Source organism: Aphelocoma coerulescens, chromosome 12 (assembly GCF_041296385.1).
Source record: "Aphelocoma coerulescens isolate FSJ_1873_10779 chromosome 12, UR_Acoe_1.0, whole genome shotgun sequence".
NCBI classification, from domain to species: Eukaryota; Metazoa; Chordata; class Aves; order Passeriformes; family Corvidae; genus Aphelocoma; species Aphelocoma coerulescens.
In genome coordinates, this window is record NC_091026.1 from 10,042,070 (window position 1) to 10,056,484 (window position 14,415).

Sequence of the window (14,415 nt, forward strand, 5' to 3'; positions counted from 1 at the left end):
CCTGTTCTTTTTTAAAACAAAGTTTCATACATTGAGAAAATGATGGTACATGAGGCCACAAAAAGGGTGAAGGAGAAAGGAACTGAGAGAATTGCACCAATGATTGAATTCCCAGCTTTTCTGACTCTACAAAGACTCCTAGTTTATAGCTGGTTACTGAGAACTAGGTGAACAACTTGGTACAAAGAAAGAATTATTTGGTCAGCCACAGCTTTTTTTCCTCAAGAGCTTACTTACAGCAGCATCAAGACTTTTCTTTCTGCAACTCCCTCCAGCACTAGAAGCCTTCAGCTTCAGGTCTCATTACTGCTGTTTTCATAGAAGCCATCCCATCAACATCTCCACATATCCATTAACTCGGTTTTCAGATGTGCGTCCCATCTCTCACCAGTCCATGTTTCCTGTATCCAAGACACATTTTCCTTTCTCTGCCTTTCTGAGTAAAGGCACAATTGTGTTTGGGAATATTTAACAAGCAGCCATGAAATCCTCTTCTCTTTGCTGAGCATTGTGCCACCACTAGGAGCCTGGTACAACCTTGCATGGCAGCAAAACAAAGGAGTGATGAGTACTGAGTCAGGACAATGAGTGAGAGGTGTACAACCAGACTGCTTTAGGTTCTAAAAGCTCCATACCTCCCCAACAGCATTCTCCAGGCACATACAGGGTACCCACAAGGCACTATTCATTCATTATGCACCTTTACAGTCCAAGTTTCCTTCACCTCTATTTAAAGCTTAGAAGGGTTGAATCCCAAAACAAACACAGGCACTGAATTCCTGACATGGTCTGAATGAACACATTAGTTTTACCAAGTAAGAAGAAACTGGTTTGTGTCATGATTTCATTTTTTATTAATCTATGCTGCATTCCCGTTATGTGGGAAAGGCAACATCAACAGATATGGAAAAGAGGAGGCTCAAGAGTGTTACTACATCCTACACCATCCATCTCCAGACCAGCCAGCTTTGGCTTTCTACACAGATTAAAAACCCTGTGATGTTTGCTATCCAAGAAAAAAACCAAGAAACGGGCTGTTCTGCAGACAAGATGGAATGTACAGGTATTGACCTGCGTTTGTAAGCACGACACAGAGAGGACTGCCAAGCTTTAGAGGGCTCCTCTTCCTGGAGAAGGTTCTGAGCAGCCAGGAAGACTCTGGTGGTACCTCCATGACTTAAAAACATACAGGCAATTTCTTAACTATTTTCAAGTATTTTAACTCTGGTGATTTCAAGTTCTTAGATCCTAAACATCCAAAAGGATACATCAGTGGGACATGGCAAGTCTCATTTGGAGTATTGCATAGACCTGGCACGTAGCAGGAGGTCAGGTATAGTGACAGTAAGTTAAATTTCTTTCGAAAGGAAACAGCCCACAAATAGATTGAGGAGGGCAGGGAGAACAAAGAGCAGAGGCTTACAAAACCCATACTGGAAATTAAGCAGGCAACAAGGACAGGACAGGCCTGGAAAGAGCTGCCTGAAGCAACTGATGCTGAGGAAGGGAGATAGCTGGCTCTTGACAGATTTGCATTCCCCTCTCATGACACAGCATAGACATACAAATATCCTGAGTCTGTCCCCTCCCCTAAGGATCTCTAACTCCAGTGCTGGATCTGCTACCTCTATCGGGTAACAGCTTCCTTCTGCCATTTGGCTAACAAGGTTTGTGCTATCAAGCAACAGAAGCCTCTGCTACACAGTCAGATATTTGCAATTCCAGCCCCAGTGAAGGTGTACAGCAAAGGCATGGCTATGCTTCAGTAATACGGAGGTTTAGTTTTACTTTATCTTTTTACTTTAAAAATACCTAGGAAATTAAATAACTTAGGTTTTATATAAATGTAAGTTGCAGAATTGGGCACTTAAGAAATGCCAGATGTCCATACAACCTTATCCCTGTTCCTCTTTGATATGCCCCATGATACAGTCTTTACATGACCACATCCAAAAAAATTTCAGAGGAACCTTGCCTTATTAAGTGCACAGGGTAGAGGCACAGGGGAACAGAATTAATGTTGCATAGGCAACTGTAAATCTGGTATTTCCTAACTTTCAAGTTCTTGATTTTGCAACCTACGTAACATTCTTAATTTATTTTTGTATCCAATAAATAAAATGGTGTATTGGTTGCCTTGCTGACAAACTGATTCCCCCACAGGTGACTCTTACACAACCTCAGAAAAATCAAGACCAGCTGTCCACACACTTGCAAGACTCAAAAGCATGTCTGCATTTTAAATTTAATAATATAAATAATAACCATAGGTGTTACTCAAACCTTGCAAAATTCTACTACCCAGTCACATGGAGCAAGCCATTCTTTTGCTGGTGAGTGAAAAAAACATTTTTTTTTCCTATGGGTAAGAAAGCAGATTCTGCAACTTACCTGGTTCACTTTTATGACAAATTTATTGTACTGTGTTAATCCATATGCTGAGTTAGGAAATATCAGGAAACATCACCATCCTTTTCTCAGCAGTGTTTAGCAGAAATGGTATTTCTGTTTAATGGGCAGTAAGCCCTCCCTTCCCCCTTCTCCCACTAAGCTTCTCAAACTCTTTTACTCAAAAACTAAACAAGAGGCAATAAATAAGTGCATCTTTTATATTCCTATTTAGCAGTGCATTTGAACTAGTGAATGTGCTGTGCACTTTTATTCACCTGATTGCCTTAATCTCTGTATTATTACTGTATTTAGCATACCATCAGCAGCCAAGCAGAACCAAACAAACTCATGTTCAGACTTCAAAGCAGGAAAAATATTAATTGTGGCGTCTGCATGTTTATAGTAGATGATGGAGTGACATCCACCACTTCTCCCAGCTAGAGTCACAGAGGGTTCTGCAGACAGCCCAGGTCACTTCTTGTGCCTGCAGGCAGCACTCAATCAGATTTCACAGTCTGGCCTTGTTACTCACTTTGTGCCCCTATCAGCCTGCACAGCCCACCTCAGTCACCCAGAAAGCATCATTACCTGGCTGATGCAGGGTTTTACTTGCTATGCCCTTGGCACTACACTGTCACTATAAGAAAATAGCAGATGCAACGTTAGCTCCATTAAGGCAACGAAACATCCTTTACCTAGAAATACGTTCGATGGAAGAATCTAACTATCCAAGAAGGTAAAATTTAATTCTCTTCGTTCATAGCAGCACCACGCAACCATGCAAAAGAAAAGTCAAGGAACAGTATTTTCTGTCACACATGTTTTAAAAACAGTCTATAGGTACAACTCTGTGAAACAAATTCTAGTATTACAGGTATGTGGAAAGGATTCAGTGAAAAAAGTACTGGTGTTGCTTATGCATGATCCACCACCGAGGAATGTTTCCAGACAGGAATACTCTGGTACTCCCACATTAACCTACTGCCTCCCCAAGCGAAGGTAATGTCCACAGAACTGGTCACATCCCTTAAATTAATCACATGAGATGTTCCTATTCACGCATGGGCAAGTCCATTTTTCCTCCTATGCACCCTCCTTCAGCAGTCTGGTTAAGTGTGTGGCTGAGCTACTACAAACTTGGCATGTGCTCAGTAACTAAATGTTGCTGTTTCCACTCATAAAAGCCATAAGGAATTAAAAGAAAAAATATGGGTCTTTAAAAACCCACCATTTTCAAAACTGCTGCTTTTGAAAATGTCTAGGTCCCCAAGGGACAATCTGGGTCATTGCTGGTCATCAACAAATTTAATACCATTTTGTCACAGTTCCTGCAGATGCTGACTGGTACTCATCTCCAGAATATCCCATCCTTCTTCTGAAAGGCCAGAAAGACCTTCTCTTTGACCACTCAGGTAATGCACTTGCTCTGACAAAGCTCTTCCTATCCTGCTGTAAGAAGAGGAAAAAAACCCAACACTTTTTAAAGATGCTGAAAGATAAGCTTTCTCTCCTCCATTCAGGCTTCAGAAGAGATGCACTGATAAAGATCTTGATAACTTACCCTGCTTTCACATCTTGCTCTTGCAACAAAGTGTTTCTCCTTGGGGACACTTAGATCACAGCAATATCCAAACAATTAGTTACATGTTCTTATTAAGCAATAAGCATCCCTAGAAACTAAGCATGCTGGCTATGTGATGGCCTCAGCTCCCCAGAGAATGAGTACAAGAAGAAAACTCACTATCCAGCAACCCACAAAACCTGTGAACAGAGTGGCTACGAACAAAACCAGGACATCATGCACCATGATTACCATCATGTAAAGCCTAAGAGCAAGGCAAGTAATGAGAAAGATACATTAAAAGCTTAGAAATAGAGAGAATTAATTCTTCTAATTGTCAGAGGAACACAGATAAAGTATCTTTAGAAAGGACAAGCAATCTGCTACACTTAAAATGGGAAACCATTCCAGCCAACACACGTGTATTTTTCACTACACAAGCCTGAAAGTGCAGAAGGTGCAGCTCACACTGTGCAAGGCAGAGTTTTCCTTCTCCTTTTGTTTCTGCCACAGAGCTACTGATTTACGAGTACCCTTGTCAAGAGGACCCTGTGGCAACCATCCTAAGATAAATCCTGCTTGTGCAAACATTTTCAAAGCAGGCAGAATATCTGAGTCATGCAGGAAAGCATGATGCACTCCTATGGTTCACCTTTTAGTTGAAACTCTCTCCACTCAACCTGTATGTTCATGGAAGCTAAAGAGCAAATAATGTGACAAATATAAAGGATTTATCCCAGGAACTGAGTAACTGTTTCATGAGTCAGACTAGAATTAACCTGCAATGCTGCACAGAGGTGAAATTCAAAGAAGGTATTTCAGAGATGATGAAGGATTAATACAAGTCTCTTTGCCCACAGAACTGTGAAGAGCTGAATGGTGAGCAGCTTGTCTCCAGAAGCAAAGCACAAGACCAAGGACAACAGTTGCCACTAATCTTGGCCATTTGTCTCCAACTCCAGGAGCTGCTGACCTGCTGCAGTTCAGCAAGCCCACACCCACCACCAGCACTGAATGCCAAATCAGAGGGACAAAACCTCCTTCACACTCATTTACCCTTTTTTTACCAAGAATCCCACATCACACTCCTTAGAGCCACACTGGAGTTCACAATAACACTCTCTTTTACCTTTTTATCAGTACAAGCCACTTGTTGCCAGCCTGGCTTTTTTCTATTGAAAGCACATTTGTCAGGCAGCCAAGGGTTTGCAAAAATAAAGCATCCAGAGGGTGACAGTCTCTGCCTCCACATAACCACACCAGAAAGATGCTCTTGACAGAAACTTCCTCCCACTGAACTTCTCCCCTCTCTCAAGTCCTCTCTGCAAGAGAAAGCTGGACTAGTATTTCATACTGTTTTTGAAACCATCAAGTTAAGCAAATACAAACCTCTGCCACTGCCCTCTCAGTCCTGATGGAATAGCGTATTTTGATTTTCCTTAAAACTTACCATACTTACTTTAACATAAAAAAAACCAAAACAAACCAGTCTAAAGCAAAAGGGAGCATTCACACATTTCCATAACAGCTCAAAAATATCAAATTATATAATACCAGATAAAAACCATTACTGCAGTAGAATCACACAACTTTTTCATAACCAATATGCGATCCCAGCACCTCAGACAACAGTAACTTCTTGTATACTAATTTGTCATAGACCACAGTAATACATATTCTCCTTCACCCTCCTTCCCCCAAAAAATCAGTGGATAAATAAGCAAGGATACACTGCAGACAGGCATACACAAAGATTTTGATGAACAACAGTAGTCAAGTTTGATTCTTTCTCTCCCAGTGCTCCACTCCATCTTGGCATTAGAGAAGTAAGATACCAAAAGGAAAAAGTGAGCAGTAAAAAATGCAATGACAGGGTACTTGAATTCTTGTAGAACATTTCCATTACTTCAGCAGATGAGAAAAAACAGGAAGCTTAGGCATAAGATTTCATGTAAAATGTACTACTTGAAGACTGTTCGCTAGCTTAAGTATGATTTTTTACTTTAAGATATGGTGTAGTAAATGCCATAGTTTCCATGGATTTAATTTCTATGTGAAACAGGAAAACTGTCACACTTCCTTGTAGAGAGACAAAATATCTTGGAGAATAAATATTCTTGTTTTATTAAAAAAAATTTAACCTTACAATCCAGAAGGGTGCCGTGCACAAGGGGCACATGAGAAAAATACTGTGATGCTGAAACTTAATGAATTTACAGTTCTTGCTATTCCATCAGTGCTCAGAAAATAATCAGAATAGGAACAAAAAGCCAAACCATAAATGCCTGATTTCTCCTGGGTAAACTGGTAGTTAAACTGCAGGGAATTTATTTTAATTCCAGCAGCAAGCAGGGGGGCTTGGGAGACCCCACATCAGATTAGCAGCAATGTTTTACAAATGGGCACTATTGAATTCCACTGCATCCCAGTTATGGGAGCATGTTTCTATCCCGAACCTGGGAAGGCGGACGTTACATGCCCCTGCCTCCCTCTCTCCCAGCCTTTCAGGAAGCTATGAAGCTAATTTTCCCCAGCAGTATTCTCTGAAGGAAAAGTTCTGTTCTTGTAAAGGTAACATGTATTTTTTAATTATTATTATTATTTCATGCCTCCCCAGGGAAGGTGAGGAGGGGGGAGCTTCCTTGCTCAACATAGAAAGAAATTTTCCTGTATCAGTGCCAAGAATAGACACCCTAAATTCAGCGATCCTAATCTCCAGCCATCCATCAGCAGCAGGGTGGGACCAGCTGATTCAGATTTTCTATTAGCTGGTGACTTTGTGTACAAAAATAAGTCTCTGTACCACCCAATTGTTCCTGCTGCTGTGCTCTGCAAAGCAGACTTAACCAGCGGCTACCTTGGCTGTAAGTACTTCCCCAGCAGGCCCCTTGTACCTGGCACAATCCTCTTCCCACCAACTCTTCCAAGTCCCTGAGTGCTCCTGGGACTTTACACCACGAGCCTTTCCTACATTATTTGCTCCATCATCCCTTCAGCATGCATCAGGGAAAATGCCAGCTCCAAGTATCTGCGGTACCACAGAAGGCAAAATCTGGGTGCAAACAAAGCTGCAGAAACTCCTTGATGGCAACTGGCCCTTTACAGGACCAATGAGTATCCATACACAAAGTGATCAAGGCACATATATAGGGCACCCTGTGAGACAAAGGCAGGGTAAAACAATAAACCTCCCTGATCTACATTTTAAAAGGCACAGGAAGATAAAACAGTTCACTAACATAGCCTAATAAATTACTCTGTTGGTCAAATATTAAATAACCCATGTTCATTGGTTATTTTTTGGGCCAGAAAATAAAGTATGTGTAACTGATTAACATTATTCCATTATTTACACAGTAAAATCAAGAGCCCAATATATAAACTGGCAAACAGTTTGAAAATAACACTAAATAAAAACAATTGAAATTGTATGACCAGAGCTAACAGCAAACTCTGTTAACCCCATCAGACAACTCACACAGTTGGTATTCGGCAAGTTTTCAAGTGCCATAGATCAGTGCCATGTATGGGGAGTAAAAATAAAGAATGTGAGACCAGCTCACCTCAGTTAGAGAAAAGCATCTGTCTCCATGGCTCACACAAACTTCTGTTCCCGTTCTTATTGTAAGCCAGGTCTCACTGGATCCTGGCAGCACGAGCCACACACAAGTGAGTCAATCTTTAGCCAAGATAAACGCAAATGTTTCATGAGTTCAGAAAGCTCCAGAGCACCACAAGAATGACAGACATTTATATTTGGTCTAGAGCTTCTCTGCAGCTTAGAGCTCAGAACACTCTGGACACCTAGTTCTGATTCAGTATCTCCACCAGCTAGAAAGAAAGGCAGCTGGACACATCAAACAAAGGAGACAGTACATCTGCTACCAAAATTGTGAGGAGTGACTGCAGATTTTGGGTGTTTCAGATAACTCATATAAATAAAGAAAATTTTCAGAAAGCTACAGACATCTCCCTCCTAACTACCTGCCTTCCTACTGACAAAACCAGCATCCAAAAAACCAACACAATGCCACAGGTCTGTTATTCCTTTGAAATAAAAGGCCTCCAAAATCAGAAGTGGAAATTCAAAGGAGAAACTCATTTTCTCATTTGGTTGTTTTTGTTGGGTTTTGTTTTGTTTTTGGTTTTTTTGTTTTGTTTTTTGGTTTTTTTTGAGTTAAAAATGCAACACAAACCTCAGGAAAAAAAGGAAGAAATATGAATTGGCTATTTGATCAATTAATTTAGGGAGGCATTTTGAAGAACCTCACTAATCATGCCCTAGCAGGAATCTTCCTACTATTAAATTAGTAAAGCAAACAAACAATATTCAAGAAGTCTGCATTATACATTGCAAACATGGTATCATATGCCAAGTGTTTAGTCTTCTATAGCAAATTAAGCAGACATGTTATGCAATCCTTAACTCAGCTTTATAGAATTTTGAAAAGAAGAATGCTAAACATTTTGTTCAAACAATGAAGTTTGAGTTAGGGAAAAAACCCTAAAAGAGTTCTTTATCCAATATTTAATAGATCACCGATCATACCAATACATCAAGTAAACAAACACTGAAGTTTGCATCAACTCTATTCATTAAGGGGTAAACAATTAAGTCATTTATATATTGTACATCTCCACCTAAACTATTCATCATGAAAAATTCCACTATGCCATGTATAAACAAGTGATTCCCCACTGTTGACTGAAGGGTAACTACCACCAAGGCCGAACCTATGCCATCCATGTAACACCAAACCACTACAGAGAGCACATCTCTCCACACTGATGGCAGAGTACAAACAAATCCCCTTTCATTTCCACTGTAGCTGCTAACTCCTCCACCAAGCACCTCTGTCTTCTGCCACACTGAGATGGGTCAAATACAAGCACTGTAGCAAATGATGATGATGATGATGATTACTACCTGTGTGACATAGAAACAACATGCCTTAGGCACAGGTTAAGCTCTCCATGTCATGAACCCAATTCCAACTTCAACATGCTATCACTTGTAAGGCATCCTGTAGGAAATTGCTTTTTTTTGCATACTAAAATAAATGTTCTTACTCATTAAAATGTAAAAATACAAAAAGATAATCACTTGTGTTCTTTGTGTTATTTGATCAAATGCTACTTTTTGTTTTCTACTGTCTTTACATTTTCAATGTACTGCAGACTGTGTAGAAGGCATCAGTGAAAAGCTGGAAGTTTGGTCCCTCAGAAAGGTGCCCAAAGCCAGTCTCTGGGAGGAACACACTGATCAGACTTCAAAAGGATCAGTGAAAAACCAGCCTCAAATTACTCACCACTGGATTGCACTGAATAAACCAGTCCCTTTAAACAGTGATTTCTGTTTGCAAGGAGACCAGATGTAATACATCTGGTATATGAACATCAGAAAAACCTGTGTAAAGGCTCTGGAACATAGCAGTGACAATTCTGTAGCCCACCAACGTACGTACTTACACAGGACAAGTATTTCCAGTCCCCATGTACAGCATTAGAGAGACAGCTTACCCTTTCCACTTGTCCTTCTTTGTGCTTCTGTTTGTACACTTTCAGCTTTGGAAGGAAAGTCTCTGTGTAGTTCTTGTCTTCCATGCCTTGGAGCAGTACCCCATGGAATGCCAGCCTGCAGGTATTGGCATGAATATCTGTATCCAGCTTAGAGCCGATCACAAGGCACAGTTTAGGACAAGTGACTGGTTTTTCAAACTCCAGCAAAGCCCACTGTTGTTTTGGGAGCTGGACTTCCCCTGCCTGGTCATTTTCTTTGTTCTCCTCTGAAGAAACCAAGTCCTTGGACAAATATTCCTCTTGATAAAGATAATCTTTTTCAAAATCAAAAACATTTTCTTGAATTTCTTCATTGAAGTCAGCAGGGGCTGGACTGAAAAACATCACTCTTCCCATAACTGTTTCGTGACCGACTGTGATGTGGAACTTGGCCTTAGTCTGAAGAGCTCCTCGAAAATACTGAATTTTCTTCAAGGAAATTATGGCAGCGTGGATGGTGTGAAGTGAATCTGGGGTGCAAATTAGGCCTCGTTCCAGCAGTTTGGGATCAAACTGGGTCACACAGACACCCACTCTATCACCCTGCATTGCATAAGTCACAGGAGTATGGAACATCTGCATGGACTTGACCTTCTTTGTCACCTACAGATGAAAGGGGAACAAAAAGAATTAAACAATTAATTGCACATGAGTGCATCATACATGTTTATGTCACATGATATGTACTTATATGGTGATGTATCAGCCACATATGACAGCCTGCTGTCTTGTAAGATGAGTGACCTTCTAGGAGAGTCCACAACTCAAAAAGCAGAAAGCCAACAGACTGAGAACTCCATCATTTAAAGTTACCACATATTTGCACCCCCTACCTTATTCTTTTTGTGTTCATTAGACTGGAAGATTGGCATGACCACAGTTATGTTGATATTTACATCATCTGTGCTGCAGTGCTCTCAATACTATCTGCAAATAATCAGATATACCCAAGCCATGGAATAGCTTAAATATACTCCCTCAAGCATCTGCACCATCAGAAGTATAGCACTACAATACCCATTCATGCACCCATGTGCCTGTTTTCCCAGCCCTTCCATAAAAATCCCTTCACACACTTCTTTGACATAGCTGAATTAAACTGTAAAATGTTCAGAGCAAAAAAAATTTGTAATGTGTTTGCACAATGAACTCCTATAAACCATCCCTGCAAAATAATTAGTAATATAAAAGCCTACCCTCTCCTAGTCTATAGTATTCCATATACTAAAAAAGAAAATCCTCAAGGCCTTCTTAGGAAGATTAGAGTGTTCATATATAGGTAGCATTGCTGTCACTAAAATGTGGGGCTCCATATCTCAGGAATACTGTAGGAAAAGTGAAGCACCAAACACTACTTATACCAAAATTTCTCAGATGCTATCAAACTTCGACCTTAATGAGCTTGCTACTGTAATATTTATTTCAAGAAGAGGCCAAGAATGAAATAAGTTTTTAAAGATCAGTCTAGGCTCAGCTTGATCAGACTAAACCAGTTTAGTTTAACAAGGATTCATTTTGGCTTTTTTCTTTTTCAGTTCAGCAAACCATCACCCTTAATAAGTATCCCTATCCCCTCAAGTTGCATGTAACCAAAATTTTTTTCTGGTAATACAGTTATGGTGCCACCTGTTGCATTTGTGCTAATGCTGGGTGCTTGGATAGGTAACCACTCTGCTTCAAGTCCCTACATTAGGTAGCTTTTAATACCGAAATGATATCTTTGGCAATAAAAAAGATATTTATCTCCTAAATAAATATTATATACTTGGACAAAAGTCCTTATGACAGTAAAGTTATATACAGCATTTTTGAAGGGCTGAGATCTCAACATTCAGATCCAAGAACTGAACTCACCATGAGAATGCTCAATTCCAGAGATAACTTTTTTTGTATGCTTTTATCTATATAAAATAGATTATACTGTGAGTGTATAGAACAACAGCATTGCTAGGACAGATCTTAACTCTCAGTATAGTTTCTTCTTCCATCTCCCTTTACTTAGCATCAATTCCCCAGTTATCAAAAAGGTTTGTGCCAAATGCTACTGTGCAACTCTCAGCATTCAAGCCTGTATTTTCTTACTCAGCTGGAACTGTTCTTAAATCAATCAATCTCCAACCACTGCATGTCCCTTAGTAGCCCATCTTCTAATCCCAGCTCACCCATTTATCTTCTAACTCCTGAAAGTAAAAAAACAAAATATGCAAGCACTGATGAAGAGAATGCCAAACCAAAGGACTGGACTCAGCAGTGCTGGGCTTCATCCTCAGATGTCACACAGTGTCAGAGCACAGCATTTAGGTTGGACAGTTCAATGCAGTCTAGGGAACTTAATTATTTTAGTCACAGAGCTATTTACTCAGTAATTCATAATACCAGCTTTTTTTCCTGCATCTTAGCTGCAATGCATAAGTGGAAATAAAGCAATGTTTTTCACCTTCTCCTTTCCTACAAAGCCTGCTGCTCTGTATGGAGGACATCTCACTTGGCTCCAGATAATCTGTCTATGCCTATTCCCAACATAACCAGACTCAGAGGAGAACAAATTGCAGAAACTTAGATCAAAATAGAAGAGCAGCTAAAAAGTCTTCTGGCTGAACTAAAACCTTCAGTAACTGAAATATAAAGAGGCCTCCAAATAAGTCAGCAAAAAATGGTCACAGGCAATATACAGAAAGCTGTGAAAGAAAAAAAAAAAAAAGAAAAAATGTAGCAGCTACATGCCTTCTGAAAAACAACAAAAACCTTGTATTCCATTTGGAAATCATAATTATACAACTAACAATACCCATGAGTTTCACCACTACAAATACTGTTTGGGTTCCCTGAGCCTCTGGCTGCTAACCAAAACCAAAAGAAACACCCTTTTACAGATTATAATGTTATTGTTATAACATTTTTAAAATCAAATACCACATCAATGCTTGTGAATTCTCGAAGAATCCACAAAATAATATGAGAAAGGAGATCAAGAGGTATGTTCATGTAAGAGGAAAAAACCCTCACTAAAAAAGCCTGAACCAAAATAGTTTGTCAAGATATTAATTAAGGTCAAAACAGACTTAAAAGGCCATTGTAAATACCTGGTAGTTTCAGTTTCAAGCATTTTTGTCCTCAAATATATTCATTACCCCTTCAGCTAAACCTCCTCAGCAGTACTACCCATATAGATAAATTGGAGAGAAACAATTTAGCATCTACCTCCGGCTTTCTACTGACTTACATAATTGTGTTGTTAAAGGTTGGAAGTACAGGGGCTTGAATCAAACCTTTCCCAAACCCCTTCCTTCTTTCATCCACTCCCCCTCCCTTTCCAGTTTCAATCATTGTTACAGTTGCAACAATGGCAATACAAGTAATGCTTACGGACTCCAAGAAGAAAAGTAAAAGGGAAAAACCCCAAGGTTTTCTAAACGTGTTTCAGAGACATCGCAAGCACTACAAAAATGAAACTGCCATACGAAAAATACCACCCCAACCCATTTTAAAAGAATTCTGTGATTTCACATGTGATAATACTGGCAGTAAATCTTTCCTCTTCTACAACCATGGAGGGGGTCAATAAACTGTTAAGAACTAAGGAATCTACCAGCAGTGTCCCTCCTCAAAACAAAACTGGAACAGAAGATGCACAAGAGAACTGTCTAGTTTTCTATTTTAAATGAAGTCACAAAGATTGTATTATTAGCATTCCAGTTTATAATATTTTTCAGAAATTACCCACCTAAATAGATGAATGAAAGTATTACAGAAACAGTCTACATATATTAATCTGAAATATCTTTAACAGAATTTAGATAACGTTTAAGAATAAAAAATGTGATTATAAAACACAATGGTGTGCATATACTCAGAACACATCTTTGTTTTTAATTAGGCATCCATGAAACTTTCCTCAGTGTTATGCCTACTCTTCTCCTCTTAAATTAACTCAAATGATTAGGATTGATGCATCTGACATGCAGCCCATAAACAATGATCAGAGGGAGAATGAACAAGTACTTTTGAAATATTCACTTCACATGATTCATCTTTTTTAATTGTGATTTGCAGTTCTAACCATGGCATATGGAGCTGGCTTGTAGCAGAATATAAGGTGTGTTCTGCCACATTCCTCAGTGTTCAACTACATTAAGCAATATACAATTGAAAAGCATCGCTTCCCGTGACAAAGTTCGCTGTAATTCCTATGTGTAGGACAAACACTGCAGTGGAGTATGAACACAGAAGTATTTTCCAGTGTTGAATGAGGCTCCTGTTGATACATTTGCTCATGGTCTTCACAGTTTCAAATGCCAGTTTAAGAACAGTTTGGATCCTGACTAATTCTCTTTCAGAAAACATTATCCTAATTTAAAATACATTGACAATTTGCAGAATCATATAAAGATGCACCCACCATACCTCGCCCCCCACCAACCAAAGCCGGTCATCTGTGCTGCCCCCAGCTCTCTCCCAGGAGGGAAGCCCTGCACATCCTGGCTGTGCTCTCTCCCCAAGCTTTAAGAATCACCTGATTTCGGTGTAGCTGTGTTTGGCTTTCAGACAGGTCTGCTTGTCCTCAGGCATGAGGAGAAAATGACACTGCATCACTCAACCTACTGAGAATCACCACCCCATGCTGATCTATCCAGGACCCTGCAGATTATTTTAAAAGCCCATCTATATTTGTTTTAATTAGCATCTAATATAGTACCTGAAGTTTCCATAGACCTATCAGAGAAAGAACACATTCAAGCCCATTCCTTTCTTCCCCTCCTGTTCTCAGTGCCAGAACTGTCAAAGGAGCACACAGCACAGTATCTTAACTGACCATAACCTCTGTTCCGAGAGCATAAAGTTTGTAGGAATTCGAATCTGACCAGAACAATGCCAGAGTGTGACTGGGGGGTGGATTAGATCAC

At 39.8% G+C, this 14,415-nt stretch overlaps 1 protein-coding gene across 4 annotated transcripts in view; it reads right to left on the bottom strand.

The window, feature by feature from the left end:
• Positions 1-14,415, bottom strand: part of EEFSEC (eukaryotic elongation factor, selenocysteine-tRNA specific) — a 122,753-nt gene that overhangs the window by 45,320 nt on the left and 63,018 nt on the right. For all 4 annotated transcript variants that reach the window (XM_069027717.1, XM_069027720.1, XM_069027718.1 and 1 more), the window contains exon 5: positions 9,473-10,114. In XM_069027717.1, coding sequence (XP_068883818.1) covers positions 9,473-10,114 — 642 coding nt within the window. The remainder of the gene's footprint in view (positions 1-9,472; positions 10,115-14,415) is intronic.